The 14,391-nt window shown below is 40.6% G+C and overlaps 1 protein-coding gene across 1 annotated transcript in view; it reads left to right on the forward strand.

Moving 5' to 3' along the window:
* Positions 1-13,150, forward strand: part of KL (klotho) — a 49,162-nt gene extending 36,012 nt beyond the window's left edge. Inside the window, exons 3-5 of the mRNA XM_059840299.1 lie at positions 2,028-2,296; positions 4,740-5,856; positions 9,531-13,150. Coding sequence (XP_059696282.1) covers positions 2,028-2,296; positions 4,740-5,856; positions 9,531-9,868 — 1,724 coding nt within the window. The 3' untranslated portion in view covers positions 9,869-13,150. The remainder of the gene's footprint in view (positions 1-2,027; positions 2,297-4,739; positions 5,857-9,530) is intronic.
* Positions 13,151-14,391: the final 1,241 nt, after the last annotated feature.

A 14,391-nucleotide genomic window follows, 5' to 3' on the forward strand; every position in this document is an offset into this window, starting at 1 on the left:
GACTTCTATACTGTTGAGCCAAACAGGACATGAGCTGAACTGCTGTTTAATTTTTAACCCAGTTCTGGCAGAGTTCTGGTCTTTACAGTATCACACTTGTAGGCATGCTCTGGAGATTGCTCAGATCAGGAGTCACTTGCAGTGGGAGTATGAACAAGGCCATACTCAGTTTCAGAAGGACAGTCTAGATTACAGTCAGCCTCGTTTGGTCACCAACAGACATAAAGGAAAAAAGAAAAGAAAAGAAAAGAAAAAAGAAAAGAAAAGAAAAGAAAAAAAGAAAAGAAAAGAAAAGAAAAGAAAAGAAAAGAAAAGAAAAGAAAAGAAAAGAAAAGAAAAGAAAAGAAAAGAAAAGAAAAGAAAAGAAAAGAAAAGAAAAGAAAAGAAAAGAAAAGAAAAGAAGAAAGAAAAGAAAAAGAGATACATTAATTTTTATCATGGTTATATGCAATCGGTGTGGGATACGGTATTTGAGACTTCCAGACTTCTTGGAACTTCCAAACATTTTTCAAGTTGCTTCTTGACACTTAAAAGTTAATACATTTTTTAAAAATTATTTGAGGAGGATTTTTACAAGGTGCTCATGAGGTGTGGGAGTGCTGTGTGAAGTGATGATTTACAGAAGGGTGAGATGCTGTTCAAAGAAGTTTTCACTGAGACTGCTTCACACAGTGGACCTGTACTGGCTTTTACTGTGCTGTGTGTCAGATGTCATCATGGGTGCATGCAGAGGTTAGAAAAATAGTGACATTTGCCAAACACAAAAGAATGGTGTCTTTAGGAGGAGAAATATTCCATTTCCTTAGACATTTTCTCATGACCTCTGACAAAGACTGGGCCAAATTTGTTCCTTATTTAACTGCATTGTTCCTTTAATTGATTTAAACAGGGTTACAATCAAGAATCCATGTGGTGCCTCATAACTGATTGTAATGAGGTACATTAGTAAATGTACCTCAGGAAATTAGGATCTTGTTATTCTGCTTGCCTGAAATAATGCTTTCAGTGTTAGTAGGTTGGTAAATATTATGTTCAGTCAGTATCCAGTTTGGGCTGATAGAAAATAGTGAGTAATAAAGATAAACTTTGCTGGCTACAGAGCCAAACACCAGTTCAAAAGAACGCTTAAGAATGTGCTTAAATGCATTGCTGAATTAGGGTGGGTCTAATTATGTAATTAGAATTAGCACACTCTTTTTGTGCTTTCCTGGAGCTGAGCCTTGCCCAGGAACATTTTGCTGAATCTCAGTGTTTAATACAGCTAAAAGTGAGTATTATTTGGAATCTTATAATAATGCTGGTAAAACTAACAGATGCCAATAGATCCTGACATTAAAGCATGTGGTGATTTTAGAAGTCAAACAGTTGACCTAGAACATGCATATATTTTTAGAAACCCTTAAATGTTTGAGCTGGAAAATGCTGTACTATAAAAGATGTAAAGAGACAGAATTTCCAAATAAACAGAGTCTCTCTGTATTATCACTTCTACTTGGAATCTGTGGTAATCAAAATTCATGTGCACACCAAACATGCTGTCAGGTTTTTCCCAATATGTATTTGGAGTGGAGGGGGAGGAGATGAAAAGGAGTACAGCTTTTGTTTGCATACAGGGTAGTGCTGCAGCAACAGCTACTCTGGAGTGAGCTGCAGCACGAGCAGAGCAGAGGGCAGTGCAGGGCAGTCACCGGCTCCGTGGCTGCAGATGGCTCAGGCTCTACTCTGAGGCTGAGGTTTGGCACGTCTGATGAGCAGCACTGCTCAAACCGCTGCTGCACGGCTTCTCTTTCTAAATCTCGCTGCTTTAAAGCCAAGCCGGGTACCTCTGCTGCCTCCTACCATAATCCGGCAGCTCCCCCAGTGCAGCTGAAATATGTTCCCTGAATAGGCTTTGAGGAAGGCCCTGAGATACTTATCTGACCTGTTGCATTGTTCTTACACACTAATGCTGCAAGCATTGCTGAGAGGGCGTGATCTACAGAGGAAAAATGAGCACTGTGCTAAGTTTGGGTTTGTTCTTTCCTCAGCTATCCGGTACGATGGAGTTAACGTGTTTGGCTACACAGTCTGGTCCCTCCTGGATGGCTTTGAGTGGCACAGGGGGTACAGCATTCGACGTGGACTGTTTTATGTTGATTTTCAAAGCCATGACAAGAAGTTGATGCCCAAATCTTCTGTCTTGTTCTATCAAAAGCTGATAGAAAAAAATGGCTTCCCACCTTTGCCTGAAAACCAGCCCATAGAAGGTATTTTTCCCTGCGGCTTTGCTTGGGGAATTGTTGACAACTACATTCAGGTGAGTCTGATAATAAAGCTGACAGGCTGTCCAGCCAGATCAGTGCACAAGTTCACAGTGACATATTTGCTGAATGGAGTATCTTTGCCACAGTGCTGCAAGGAGATGGGTACAAGGCTTTGGAGCCAAACAGTGTGTCTGTCATTCTTCACCAGACTTGCTGTGTGTGACCAAGGCAAACCACTCAGATTGAGACACTATAAATAACATTATAGAAAAATGTATGGAAATAGAAAGGAGTCTGATGCTTGTCTTCCCTGAACATATGCGATCAGTTATGGGAAGTCAGCTCTTTTCAAAGGGAAGTCAATTAAATCTGCTAAACTGTAAAATGCATGTTTTAGAAAACTTCCTGACAACTCCTGAAACTCCAGTGGCATGTTTCTATATCTTATGCATATACATCCTGCTACTGTTCTTAGAGAGATTTTATATAAAAGGAAGTGAACGATATTAGATTTAAATGAAACTTCTGTATTCTTTCTATTTCATTTTATGTTACACTGTGTCTGCTGAGGGCCTGCAGTGCCCCTGCATAGAGCCTAGCTAGCTGACGGCTCTCAGTCTTTATTTCAGCTGATTTGATACTTTGGGAGAATTTTTCAAATTATAATACTTTATAACATGAGTAAAAATTCTATCTTACTTGTGATCGCTTTAACTGTTGGGCTTTGTAATTTTCGGATGCTATTTTGGGTTGCAGAGCTTCTCTAACCACAGTAAAGAGGTGTAAATTCGAAGTCAAAGCTTCATCCAAAACCAGAATTTTTAATTTATATTTTCCACAAAGGCAGAATCTTTCTTAAGACTTGAATGTGAGGAGCTTGTTTGTTTTTTTTTTCATTCCAAAAGTAAGATTTGTCTTTGTTCTCTTGAGAAATACTGCAGCCTTCTTACGTCATGCACTGATTTCCAAGAAAATTCAAGTCATCTACCTAGCTCTCAGATAGGTTAAGAATTGGAAATGGAATTGCTGCTTTTGGAGTCAGTAACAACTATAAAGTTGCGGAGTCAGTCAGCCTACAACAGCTAAAAAAGCCCTCCCATCCCCAAAACCTTCAAAGCTGAATATTTTCGTTTCAAAAGGCCATTCAGACATTTTGTGCTGTAAGGCTTAGGTTGTTTGATTTGTAGATGCATCACGGTGGAAAAACTGTTTTGACAGCATTCCCACAGTATTAGTGGCAATGCATGCTTTAGTAATCTACAAGGGACAATTCTCCAGAAAAGCAATTTCCCTCAGACATGCTGTTTTTTATTACTTTCTTCTATAAGCACAGTACTGACCTCTCCGGAGAAAATAGCAACTGATTTTCAGCAGCTTCTTTTATGCAGTCTGCAGAGCCTCAGCTACAAGTTCAACACTGGTTGTAGGCTGACACCTGCTTTTCAAACGGAGGGCAGGACAAGGAATCTGAACTCAGGGGGAAGCTGCACACCAAAGATTAAAAAGAAAGAGGAAAGGACAAATAAAGACCATGGCACCACTATCCTGTGGTTTGGATCTAGGAAGAATTACACAGAATAAGAATGAGGAAATTTCACACTGTGCATTATTATAAGTAGTTCAGTTTTTCCTTTTCTAGTCCTTACTGTGCTGGTGATTTTCATTAAAAAGTGAAAGTATAATTCTGAGTGACCCTGAGAAGCTCATCTTGTACTGTGTTACTGTGTGTCATACAGGCAGTTGTGACATCTGAAACCCTAAAGCCTTCTGGGAGATGCATTTTCTGTTGGAGTAACAGACAGCGGGTTTACCCAGAAGCCCAAAAAAATTGATTCAGACATCAACAGCCTGCTGAAATAACTTGGAAATTACTTCAGTATGAATTAAATAAAAAAGGATGTCTCTAGCAAGAAGGAAAAAATTTGCTTGTCCACTGAATTTTTGCTAAAAATCAAGTGTAGAACATTACTCATCCTTCATCGTAGTCAGGAAAAGAGAACACAGAAATGATGTTGTATTCATTATTTCTTCTCATGCATTCAGGGTGTGGTCTTGAAATTGACTGTACTGAGTATTTCACAGCAGACAGTCTCTCTGTATACCCTCCTTCAAAGAAAAACATTTTTAAAATTACTGTAGTCTTCACTGAAGATCTTCTCTCGATATCTGTTGCAGACTTAGTGCCTTATCCCTGAGCAATCCCTTGTTTCTTTTGGAAACTGGAACAACTTAGAGAAGACATAAACATGATGACCATTAGCATAAGCTTGTTTGGAGTGTAGGGTGAAAATAATAGATAGATTTGGTACTTTTCTGGCATCACTTTTTAACAGAAAAGTCACTCATTCCTATGAGCTGAAGATGCCAGTATCAGAGATGCTGAATGCAATGTTTTGACTCAGGATATTCTTTCACTAGACTGTGTCTGATGGTTATGATGTTCCCACCTACCTGGAATAAACAGCTTGAATCTGGTGTATTTCCTGTTCCTCCTAGGTAGACACGACACCTGCCCAGTTCCTTGACTCCAGTGTTTATGTGTGGGATGTTCACCAGACGAAGCAGCTCATTAAAGTGGATGGAGTTTACGCCTCGAAGCGCAAGCGTCACTGTGTTGACTTTGCTGCTATCAGGCTCCAGATCTCTCTTCTGCAAGAAATGCGTGTCACACACTTCCATTTTTCACTGAAATGGTCTTTAATCCTTCCTTTAGGTAACCTTTCTCTAATCAACCACACACTTGTACATTACTATCAGTGTTTTGCTAGTGAACTTCTCAGGGTTAACATAACTCCTGTTGTTGCTTTATGGCAACCTATGATTGAGAATCAAGAGCTTCCAGTTTCTCTTGCCAAATATGGTGCTTGGGAAAACGCAGAAACTGTTCAGGCTTTTGTTGAGTATGCTAGATTCTGCTTTACAAGCCTTGGGGACCATGTCAAATTTTGGATCACCATGAATGAACCGTCTGTGAAAAACCTGACGTACACAGCAGGACACAACCTGTTGAAAGCCCATGCAAAAGCCTGGCATCTTTATGACAGAGAATTCAGGAGATCTCAGAGGGGCAAGATATCTATAGCTTTGCAGGCTGACTGGGTAGAACCAGCTTGTCCCTTTTCCAGGAACGACCAAGAAGTTGCTGACAGAATTTTGGAGTTCGACATTGGCTGGCTTGCAGAGCCCATCTTTGGGAATGGAGACTACCCAGAGGTGATGAGAGCGTGGCTTCACCGAAGAAACAGTATTGACCTGTATAATTTCCACTTGCCTTACTTCTCAGAAGATGAAAAGAAGTTAATACAGGGCTCGTTTGATTTTTTTGCCTTGAGTCACTACACTACTACCCTTGTGGGCTCAGAGAAAGAAGATGCAGTAAAATATGACCACTACCTTGAAGTTCAAATGATCAATGACATCACGTGGCTTCACTCTCCCAGCAGAGCTGCAGTTGTGCCCTGGGGACTGCGTAAATTGCTCAAGTGGGTGAAATCAAAGTATGGCGATGTCCCAATTTACGTTATGGCTAATGGGATTGACGATGACCAGAATATGGTGCATGATAAGCTCAGAGTGTATTACATACAGAATTACATCAATGAAGCTTTAAAAGGTAAGGAACCACAGATGGTTTATATGTCACAAATCCCACTATTAGTATACCCTGTGTGATAAAGTATGCTTAGCTTTATAATACAGGTCCTCTTTAGAATACTCCCCAAATAGATGTTACTACAGTGTAACAGGAAAATTTCCCCTTGATCTATGATTGATTGGTGTTACTAAACGTCAGGAAGATTGACCTTGCTTATATTCTACATAAGACAGCAGAAGAAGATTTTTATGGATTCAGTAAATTTAAATAGAAGTTGTGTGAGTATCTCCACATGTATTTAGTCAGATTTTCATCTTACTGCACTTCTACTGTTGTTTTGCTTTGCTGCTTCTCTCCACTGATGTGCCTCAGGGCTGGGTATGAGTTCTGTTCCTCAGTTGTCTCTGTATCTTATCCAACAATGATCTTATCCAACAGTGATCTTCATAATAATTCAGCTGTCTACCTCATTATGCCATTTCCCGGACTGTTTCCTGCTATTCAGAACACATACCAGTCCTTTTCTCTGTCTCAAAGATTCATAAATTATAAGGAAAAAAGCATTTTGAGTCATTCTGTCATACAGCACATGCTGTTTTTTCAGAAAAGCACAAGGCCCAAATGAGATAATTTTTACTGATGAAGAATCTTTGGCATCACACAGTGTGTGTGTATATATATATATCTATATATATAAATATATCTCATTTCTACTATTAATTGCTCTAGCTTCAGCTTTAAGCAATTTTGTTGTGCGTTTCCACATGTATTTTACTTAGGTAGGTATTTGCAGACACACAACAAGCTATCTCTCATTTATCTCTTTGATAAATAATAGAGACAAAGCTCTTTGTGTCCCTTGCTATAAAGCATCATTTCAAAGCTCTGAGTTATTAGGTTTTTTGCTGTATGCTGATATTCCTCATCAGAGGAGTAAACCCACACCTGGACACACTGTTCCTGTCACAGCCACGCTTAGGCAGGTGTAACGCAACCTCTTACCCTCCTCATTTCTACATGCAAGTTGGCTCTTGGCCTTCTTGGCCATGGCAGCAGGTTGGTTACACAGCTTCTGTGGTATTTTACTGACATTTTAAACTCAGTTACAGATTTCTTCCCCCTGTTCAAAGCAGGGCTGCCTCTTCAAAACTAGGTCTGCTTGTTCTTCACATTTGGTTACGTTCAAATGCTTACTGCTTGTTTGTGCAAACCTTGCTATGCTAGTAGCTAAGGTATGTCTCTAATCTTTGTGACTTGCAGACGGTGAGAAAAAGTTTTACATTTATTTCAGGTTGCTGATATATTTAAAATTTTTAGTGCTAAAAGCTGAGCTCCATGACCACGTTAGAAATATACATACTGTGGCACTTGCTTGCCCTCAATTATATTTCTAGAATTACTTCTAGTTCTGTTACTTAATTTGACTTGAGACTAGTTGAAATCTGTTTATTATAGGCTTCCCTTGACCTCATAACATTCTATTTTCTTCTTCCAAATGCCATATAATATCAAATCATTTGCCTTGTGAAGCTCTAAGTATTTAACATCAAACATCATTACTTTTATTGATCTGCTGGTCTCAGAAAAAAAAAGTCATGTAATTTTGACGAGATTTATTTTTCATAAAGCCAAGCTGATTGGCATTAATCATGTATTATCTCCTAAATTTTATATTTATCAAGCTTTATGTAATCTGTTCCACTCTTTTGATAGGTAGTGAAGGATGGCTGGCACTGTATTAACTATTGGATTTAACTTCCTCCTCTGTAATTTCCACCTCTTTTGCTAATTACTGAACATCAATATTAAGTGCCCAAGAGTTCATTCTCCAGAATTTTATAGCACTGAATGCATGTTTTATAAATCTATAGTTAAAAAAATACTTTGGCAATATTTGGGCTTGTGTTTTCAAACTGGTTTTATTTCTGTATTGCTTGTCTCCTTGGCACTTCTGTTTTCAAAGTGTCTGTGGATATGGACTTTTCTCCCAGTTCCCATTAGTAAGAACTCCTACTTGTCTCTGTTTTTTTACAGAACTTTGCCCTTTGCCCTTTGTACTGTTCTATTACCACTGTCCCCCAGTCACTTTTTTCTCCCTCTTCTGTCCAGCCTGTAAATAGCTCCTGTGTTTTTCAGCTTAACCTATTTTCTTATCTTTTCACCTTCTTTGTGATGGATAATTATGTCTCTGCTAACTAGCCATAATACTTTTTCTAAAGCTTAATCTCCCCCTTTAGACACCATACACTCCTCCATAGTGTTTAGTCCATCAGCTTTTCCATTTTTTTCTTCTCCCTCTCTGGTATTGCACTTTTGTCCATCTTGTCATTACATAACCTTGGCATTGTGACTGATTCAGCTTTCTCCAAGACATGCATTTCTTTTTTGCAACACCTTGTGCAATAACTAAGATGAATTAGAAATCTTGTGTCCTTACCTCAGTGTCACACTGTAGAGGGGGATTGGTATGTGTATGCCCTGGCCTTAAAGTCCATATTCTGCCTTCTTCCTCCAGCTGATTTCAGGCACTGCATGTGGAAATTTTTGTGTGTGTAATATTGCTCACCTGCATTGTTCCAGGGGAGCCAGCAGGTTTGTGCACATAAATGATTCCAGGATACAGTAAGGGACCTTTTGGACTGAGGCTATATTTTGAAGTGCTTTGTACTCTCTTTAAGTACATCTTTGCCAATTGAAAACAAAGAACAGCAGTAACCATTTATGTAACACCATTAAATCCACCTGCAGTTCTGCAAACACAACTAATTATCCTGGGCACCAGCTCTGTAAAATGCCAGGTAAATATTATTTCATTTTACACATGAAAAGTAAGTTAGAGGTGCTAAAGTCTTGCATGTGGCTTCAGAAAGAATTGTTTCCAGAAGCATATGAAGAAGCATATGAAAATTCAGTCCTGTGTTCATGTGCTTTGTTAAAACAGTGATGTTGGGAGATAAACTATTATAGTTTGTGTTTACTACCTTGGATTGATTTCTTTTTGTTAAGCGGGATGGATGGCTCAAGGTTAACACCACAGCTGCTGGGCCTCTTCCAGTAGCTGAGTTAGCAGTATGGATTGTGGACACGTTCTCAATACAGACTGATAGAGTTCATCTTGGATCAGAAACAGGAGAGGGCTGTAATTTACATAAACTTTCCCCTTGCACTGGTGATATCCCAGTACACAACCTCAGCATGGCTGTGCGATATTTCTGGTGTCACTGTGCCTTTGCAAGTGAGAAGTGCAGCCAAACATCCTCTGTTTCTTGACTGTCCCCTTCAGACATGCCCTGCAAGGAGGAAGGAGCAATCAGAGAAATAGACTGCAGAAAATTACGGGCAGGAAACCCAAAACCTGTATTCTTTAATACATAACAAAGACAGCCATCTTTTCATGATAGGCTCTATGCTGATCATTAAACACCATCAGGCACTCACAGCTGTGTTTGCCAAGCACAGGGAAATAAATTGCAGGATACTCACAGATCACGCTGTCTGGCAGTGGCTGACAGATTCTTACTTTTTATGAGAACCGCTTCACAGATGTACATGTACCTTCCCTAATTTTGGAGGGAAGTGCAGATGTGGATTTAACATTCCCCTGCCCCTCCTTTACATATGGACATATGGTACTGCTCTTGAATGCAAAGTGACATTGATTCATATCTTCAACCCTTTGTCTTCTTTTGCAGCTTACACCTTGGATGACGTTAACCTTCAAGGATATTTTGTCTATTCTTTTAATGACAAAACTGCTCCTAAGTATGGTCTCTACAGCTACGTGGCGAATCAATACGAACCAAAGCCTTCTCTGAAACATTACAGAGAAATAATTGGCAATAATGGTTTTCCTGGTCCTGAAACTCCTGACTTGATGTGTCCAGAAGAGGTTGCTTCATGTGCCGATTGCCACTTCTTCCGAACGAGAAAATCATTATTAGCCTTTATCTCTTTCGTATTTGTTGCATTTATTGTTACTATATTCTTCATTACTTATTACTCCAAGAGGGTAGAAAGACGGTACAAATAGAGCTTCTCCTTTGAATACATCACTCACTGTCCTTTTTCTTGCAATCCCTTGGGAAATCTGAAATAAAAATGCACAATGCTGTGATTGCTTCAGCATTAGGAAAGCATTTACATTGCTTGATACTGCAGGATATTGACATTGAGAAGCTATTGCTTGCATATGGCTTCCAGAAATCATTTTCTCTGTTATAGTACCTTTGGTTTGTAACCAGTCCTTGATTCCTGTGGTTGGAGTTGTCTCACAACTTTCCCTGGGACTTTTTTTTAAGCAGATGCTTTCCCCCTCTTGGATTTCCCTTGCTGAACTGTACAGGTGAAAGTAGGTTTTGAAAACATGGTGTGATGGAGGAGCCTAAGTGTCAGATTCTCCAAGACTGGGGTGAAACAAGAATTTGCTTTTCCAAATTAGGGTTTAACACTGATGCTTCTTAACCAGAGCTAGAACCTAACTGGAGCCGAGATCACGACTGAGAAAAAAGTGGAGGACAGCTGCAAAAAAGCAGTGCCAGGGGAAAGATTAACCCCTGTCCTAAAGCAGATGCAGGAGGAAGAACAGGGGGAAATGAGTCTGTACTGCTGGGAGCTCTTGGTAAATCAGTAACTGGTACTGTGACTACATCTGAGTTCAGGATGCCATTGGGGAGCTTCAGTTAAAGGAACAGTGTCATTCTCAGGGGGGTAAGAAGCAGGGATATATCCAGGGATTGCAGGGGTCATGTCATCTACTGGGAAGAGATGGGAAGGGTGAAAGGGCTTCCCTTTGTTTTGCTCAGGGAAAAAAAGGTAAAAGAGCAAGAACTGGGATGTCTTCACTGTCTCAGTTGGCAGAAAGCTGTGTGCCTGACCCCATGCCCTCTTGCCCTCCTGCCCAGGGACATGGCGCAGCTGGGACACCCCGTTTCTGCACTTCTCACAGCCAGTTGAACTCAGCTGCCATTGCTGCTGCCCAGCCCTTACCTGCTGGAAACTTGTGGTAACTTAGCAGGGGTGGTCTCTGCATGCTATTTGTGTTGAGTGCAGACTTCAAAAGCCAGCATTTTGGTGTAATAGTGCAGCACTTTATTGCTGCCAGGGTCTGAGACTGTGGAGCTGTTGGGCCAAACCTCTCACAGGCTGGCTGGAGGTTCTCCTTTGAGCAAGTGGACCTGGCAGCATTTGATCCCTGGATGTCTGAGGGCCTCTTGTTTTTCTCTCAAGATAAAATAGCAGAATGTTAGCATCGTTGTTTATCAGTAGAAACAGAGAATGGGAAAGAAACCCATGTCATTTGCCTGCCTTGTGAGTTGCTGCCTTCGGAGGGTCCTCGGTGTGAAGCGGTACAGTCGTTTTTGTCTGCTCTCTAACTCTAGGCCTGCATTGCCTTCAGCTGTAATTGTATTTTTATTGTCATGTGAACAATGTCAATCACTGGAAAGAACATTTTAAAAGAAATGTGCTATGTGTTAATCAAGAATTATTTATCTACTAAAGCTGATTATGTTGTGTTAAATGTGATGTTTGTCTACTAGATTACTAGAAGATACTAAATAACCTCCCAGGGTTCTTTTCAGCCTGAACATTCTGTGATTCTATACTGTATATTAAAACTTACATATGAAATATTATTTTAATTTGTAATTTAAGATTATATTTTTTCTTAAATAATGTATAGAAAAAATAATTAGTATTGTCTCATAATGATTAATATATTTTTCTGCCAGTTCTAGGCTTTAAATGGTCTCTGTTTGCAATTATGTATGTTTTGGTATTGAGATTAAGGTGCACATTTCAGGGTAAGTGATGAAGTATTTAAAAAATGTATAAAAATTATTTATAGACTGATAGGACTTGCTGTAGAAGAGCTGGGTATTTATGCATTGGTGCCTGGTGCACTGAGGATTATGAAGAAATAGCTCTCCCTGAGTGTATGAAATGTGGAATGGCTTTTTCCTGGCAGAGCAGTGAATCACCATGCAATATGTGATACCAGCTGCCAGATGCCTTTGCAGCACATAACAAAAACTGACATTCATTTAGCACAAGCTGCACCCAGGTCATGCCCAGCTTGTGTGTTCTGTATGTCTGTGTGTGTGTGTGGTGTGTATTTTGCTGTTGATCAGACATCAGGGCCTGATGATTCTGAGGAGCCAGGTGTACCTTTGTTGTACCTGCACCCCTGGGTTTGAGGGGGCTCAGGGGGCCTGCACAGGGCAAATCCAGAAGAGCACAGGTGCCATGGGCACAGTGCTGATGGAGGCTGGCCCCACCTCATGCTTCTTGAGCAGTTCCCATCCATCCAGCTGCTGCTGGAATGGCCCAGGCACAGCACAATGTGTGAAACAGCAGTCCCAGCACGGAGGAGACACGGCAGGCTCTTCCCATAGAGGCTGGGTGATATGTAACCACTGACAGGCAGATGGCACCAGCTGGATAGCTAATTTGTAGGTAAACTGGGATTTGTTGCTGTGTGATCGTATCCACTCATGGAGTCATGACCCATGGAGCTAACACAGCCTTTGGCATAGCTGCCTTCAGAAGAGGTTTTAAATATCACTGCAAGGCACGGCTGGCTTGAGCAGGGCACAGTGGTTGCCAAAGCCTTCTCCCAAGTGTCCTGCGTGTGGTGCTGCCTGGGCCAGTGAATTGCACAAGGATGGGCTGTTCTGATGGAGATAATGGTGTGGTTTTGCCTCTGGAATATACTTTACTTTGTGTAATCAGGGACAGTGCAAGTTTCCTGTCAATTGTCTTGGAAAAAATCAGTCTTCAGTAACAACAGGGATGCCCTTGAATAGGCAAAGATTGGGTACCTGTCCAAGGTGTGCTTATGGAAGCTGATGTGGCAATCACCTTCTTTGGTCCTGCTGTGGGGCACTTGCTGCCTTCGATGCCCACATGAGAGCAGTGATCTGGTGCTCCCAACCCCATCTGTGCATCCTGAACAGAAATGCAGGCAGCAGCAAGGACTTGGAGCAGAGGAGGCTCCCTACTCAGGCTGCAAAGATGGCTTGGTGGTGGCTGGTGGTTTGTTTTCTCAAGAACAACAAGGCTCAGCATGTTCAACTTGCGGTTTTTTTAGGTACACTGCTTTCTTGATTTTTAACCGTGTTTATAGAATGAAATGTTGTTGCCAGTTTACTCGGTGCTCCAGATTAAACATTCTATCTGTTCAAAATATTTTTATGACATGTGTGCAAAACTTCTGGTTTATTTCTTGAAAAGATTGTGCAGAGAGACTGTGGGAGGGATGTCTTTGCTAAATGACAGGATGAATGTTATATTGTTTTTATAATAATCACAGAAGTGAAATAAAGATACTGAATGTAACAAATTGTAACATGATCTTACTGTTTAATCTGTCCAGTTTTTTTGCCTGCAGCATGAAGTACAGAGCATCTCAGAAGAGGCTATTGTGATAACTCTGCAAGGAGTTTGTGTTGTTTGTTTTTCCAGTGACACAGAAATAACTCTAGCATTTGTTGGAGATTGCTGGGGCCTGTGGCTAAACAGATGTTTTTCCAACAGACCTAGGAGTTTGGAGGGGTTTTGTTATTTGAGGGTTTTTTTTAATTATTATTTTTTAAACTGAATGTTGCTATTTAGAAAATCTGTGGAAGTAACCATACCAATTTAAGAGTGCTTTGGTGCAATATCTTATTGCATAGTAACACTGCAGTAAATTGAAAAACTCTTCTATTCCAGTAGAGTTACTCCCAGGCTTCAGGGATTCTGTCAGCATAGTTCAGCACTGAGCAGTCTGTTTGTGGCATCGTTGTTAAACATCCTAAGGAAGTAAATGTCAAGATTAAGGGAAGTGGGAGCAGAACGGAACAAACCCAATGAACAGAAGAGGCACCATACAAGCCTCAGCATGTTTAAACACACAATTTGCCCTTTTCTCCTTGTATTATATGTGTTGCTTTCAAGTCACTTAGAAAACTCGATCTGTTCATTCTGCTTCCAGAGACCATTGAGGTGAAAATTTCCTTATTCAGGGTGAAGAAGTCAATTCTAGGTGCTAGACTTTAGCTTTGGCAAGGAAAGCTCAATCTTGTTCCTTTTTTGCTCAAGCAAAGCCAAGAAAAAGAGACATGGAAAAAAAAAGGGAAAGCTCTTCCTGTCTTTGATGTGCCACTCATTAATTGCCAAACCACTGTTCCTCAACCCTCTCAAGGCTATGGCTGGTGCAGGCTTGTTAAGCCCACCCTTCTTGTTAAGCGGGCTCTGTAAGAGACTGGAAAAAAGGAATAATGAGGTGAGAAGAAAGTGTCAGGGCCCAGTGTATCAGAGCCTTTTACTTTGCTTCATGAGTTGAACAGAAATGCCACTGTCGAGCAGTTCTGAGAAAAATTAAGATTTTTAAGAAATCAGAAAGTTGAAATTACAGCAGCCTGCAGCCAGGATGCTTGTGGGTGCTGACATTTCTCTGGCTATTACTTTGTGATGCTTTCTGTGTTTCTGAAGGAGTAGCAAAAGCACCAGTGAGGCAGAGAGAAGCCAGGGAAAATACTAACAAAATAGGGCAGAAAAGCTACAGGCACAAGC

This window comes from Haemorhous mexicanus, chromosome 2 (genome assembly GCF_027477595.1).
Source record: "Haemorhous mexicanus isolate bHaeMex1 chromosome 2, bHaeMex1.pri, whole genome shotgun sequence".
Classification (NCBI taxonomy): domain Eukaryota; kingdom Metazoa; phylum Chordata; class Aves; order Passeriformes; family Fringillidae; genus Haemorhous; species Haemorhous mexicanus.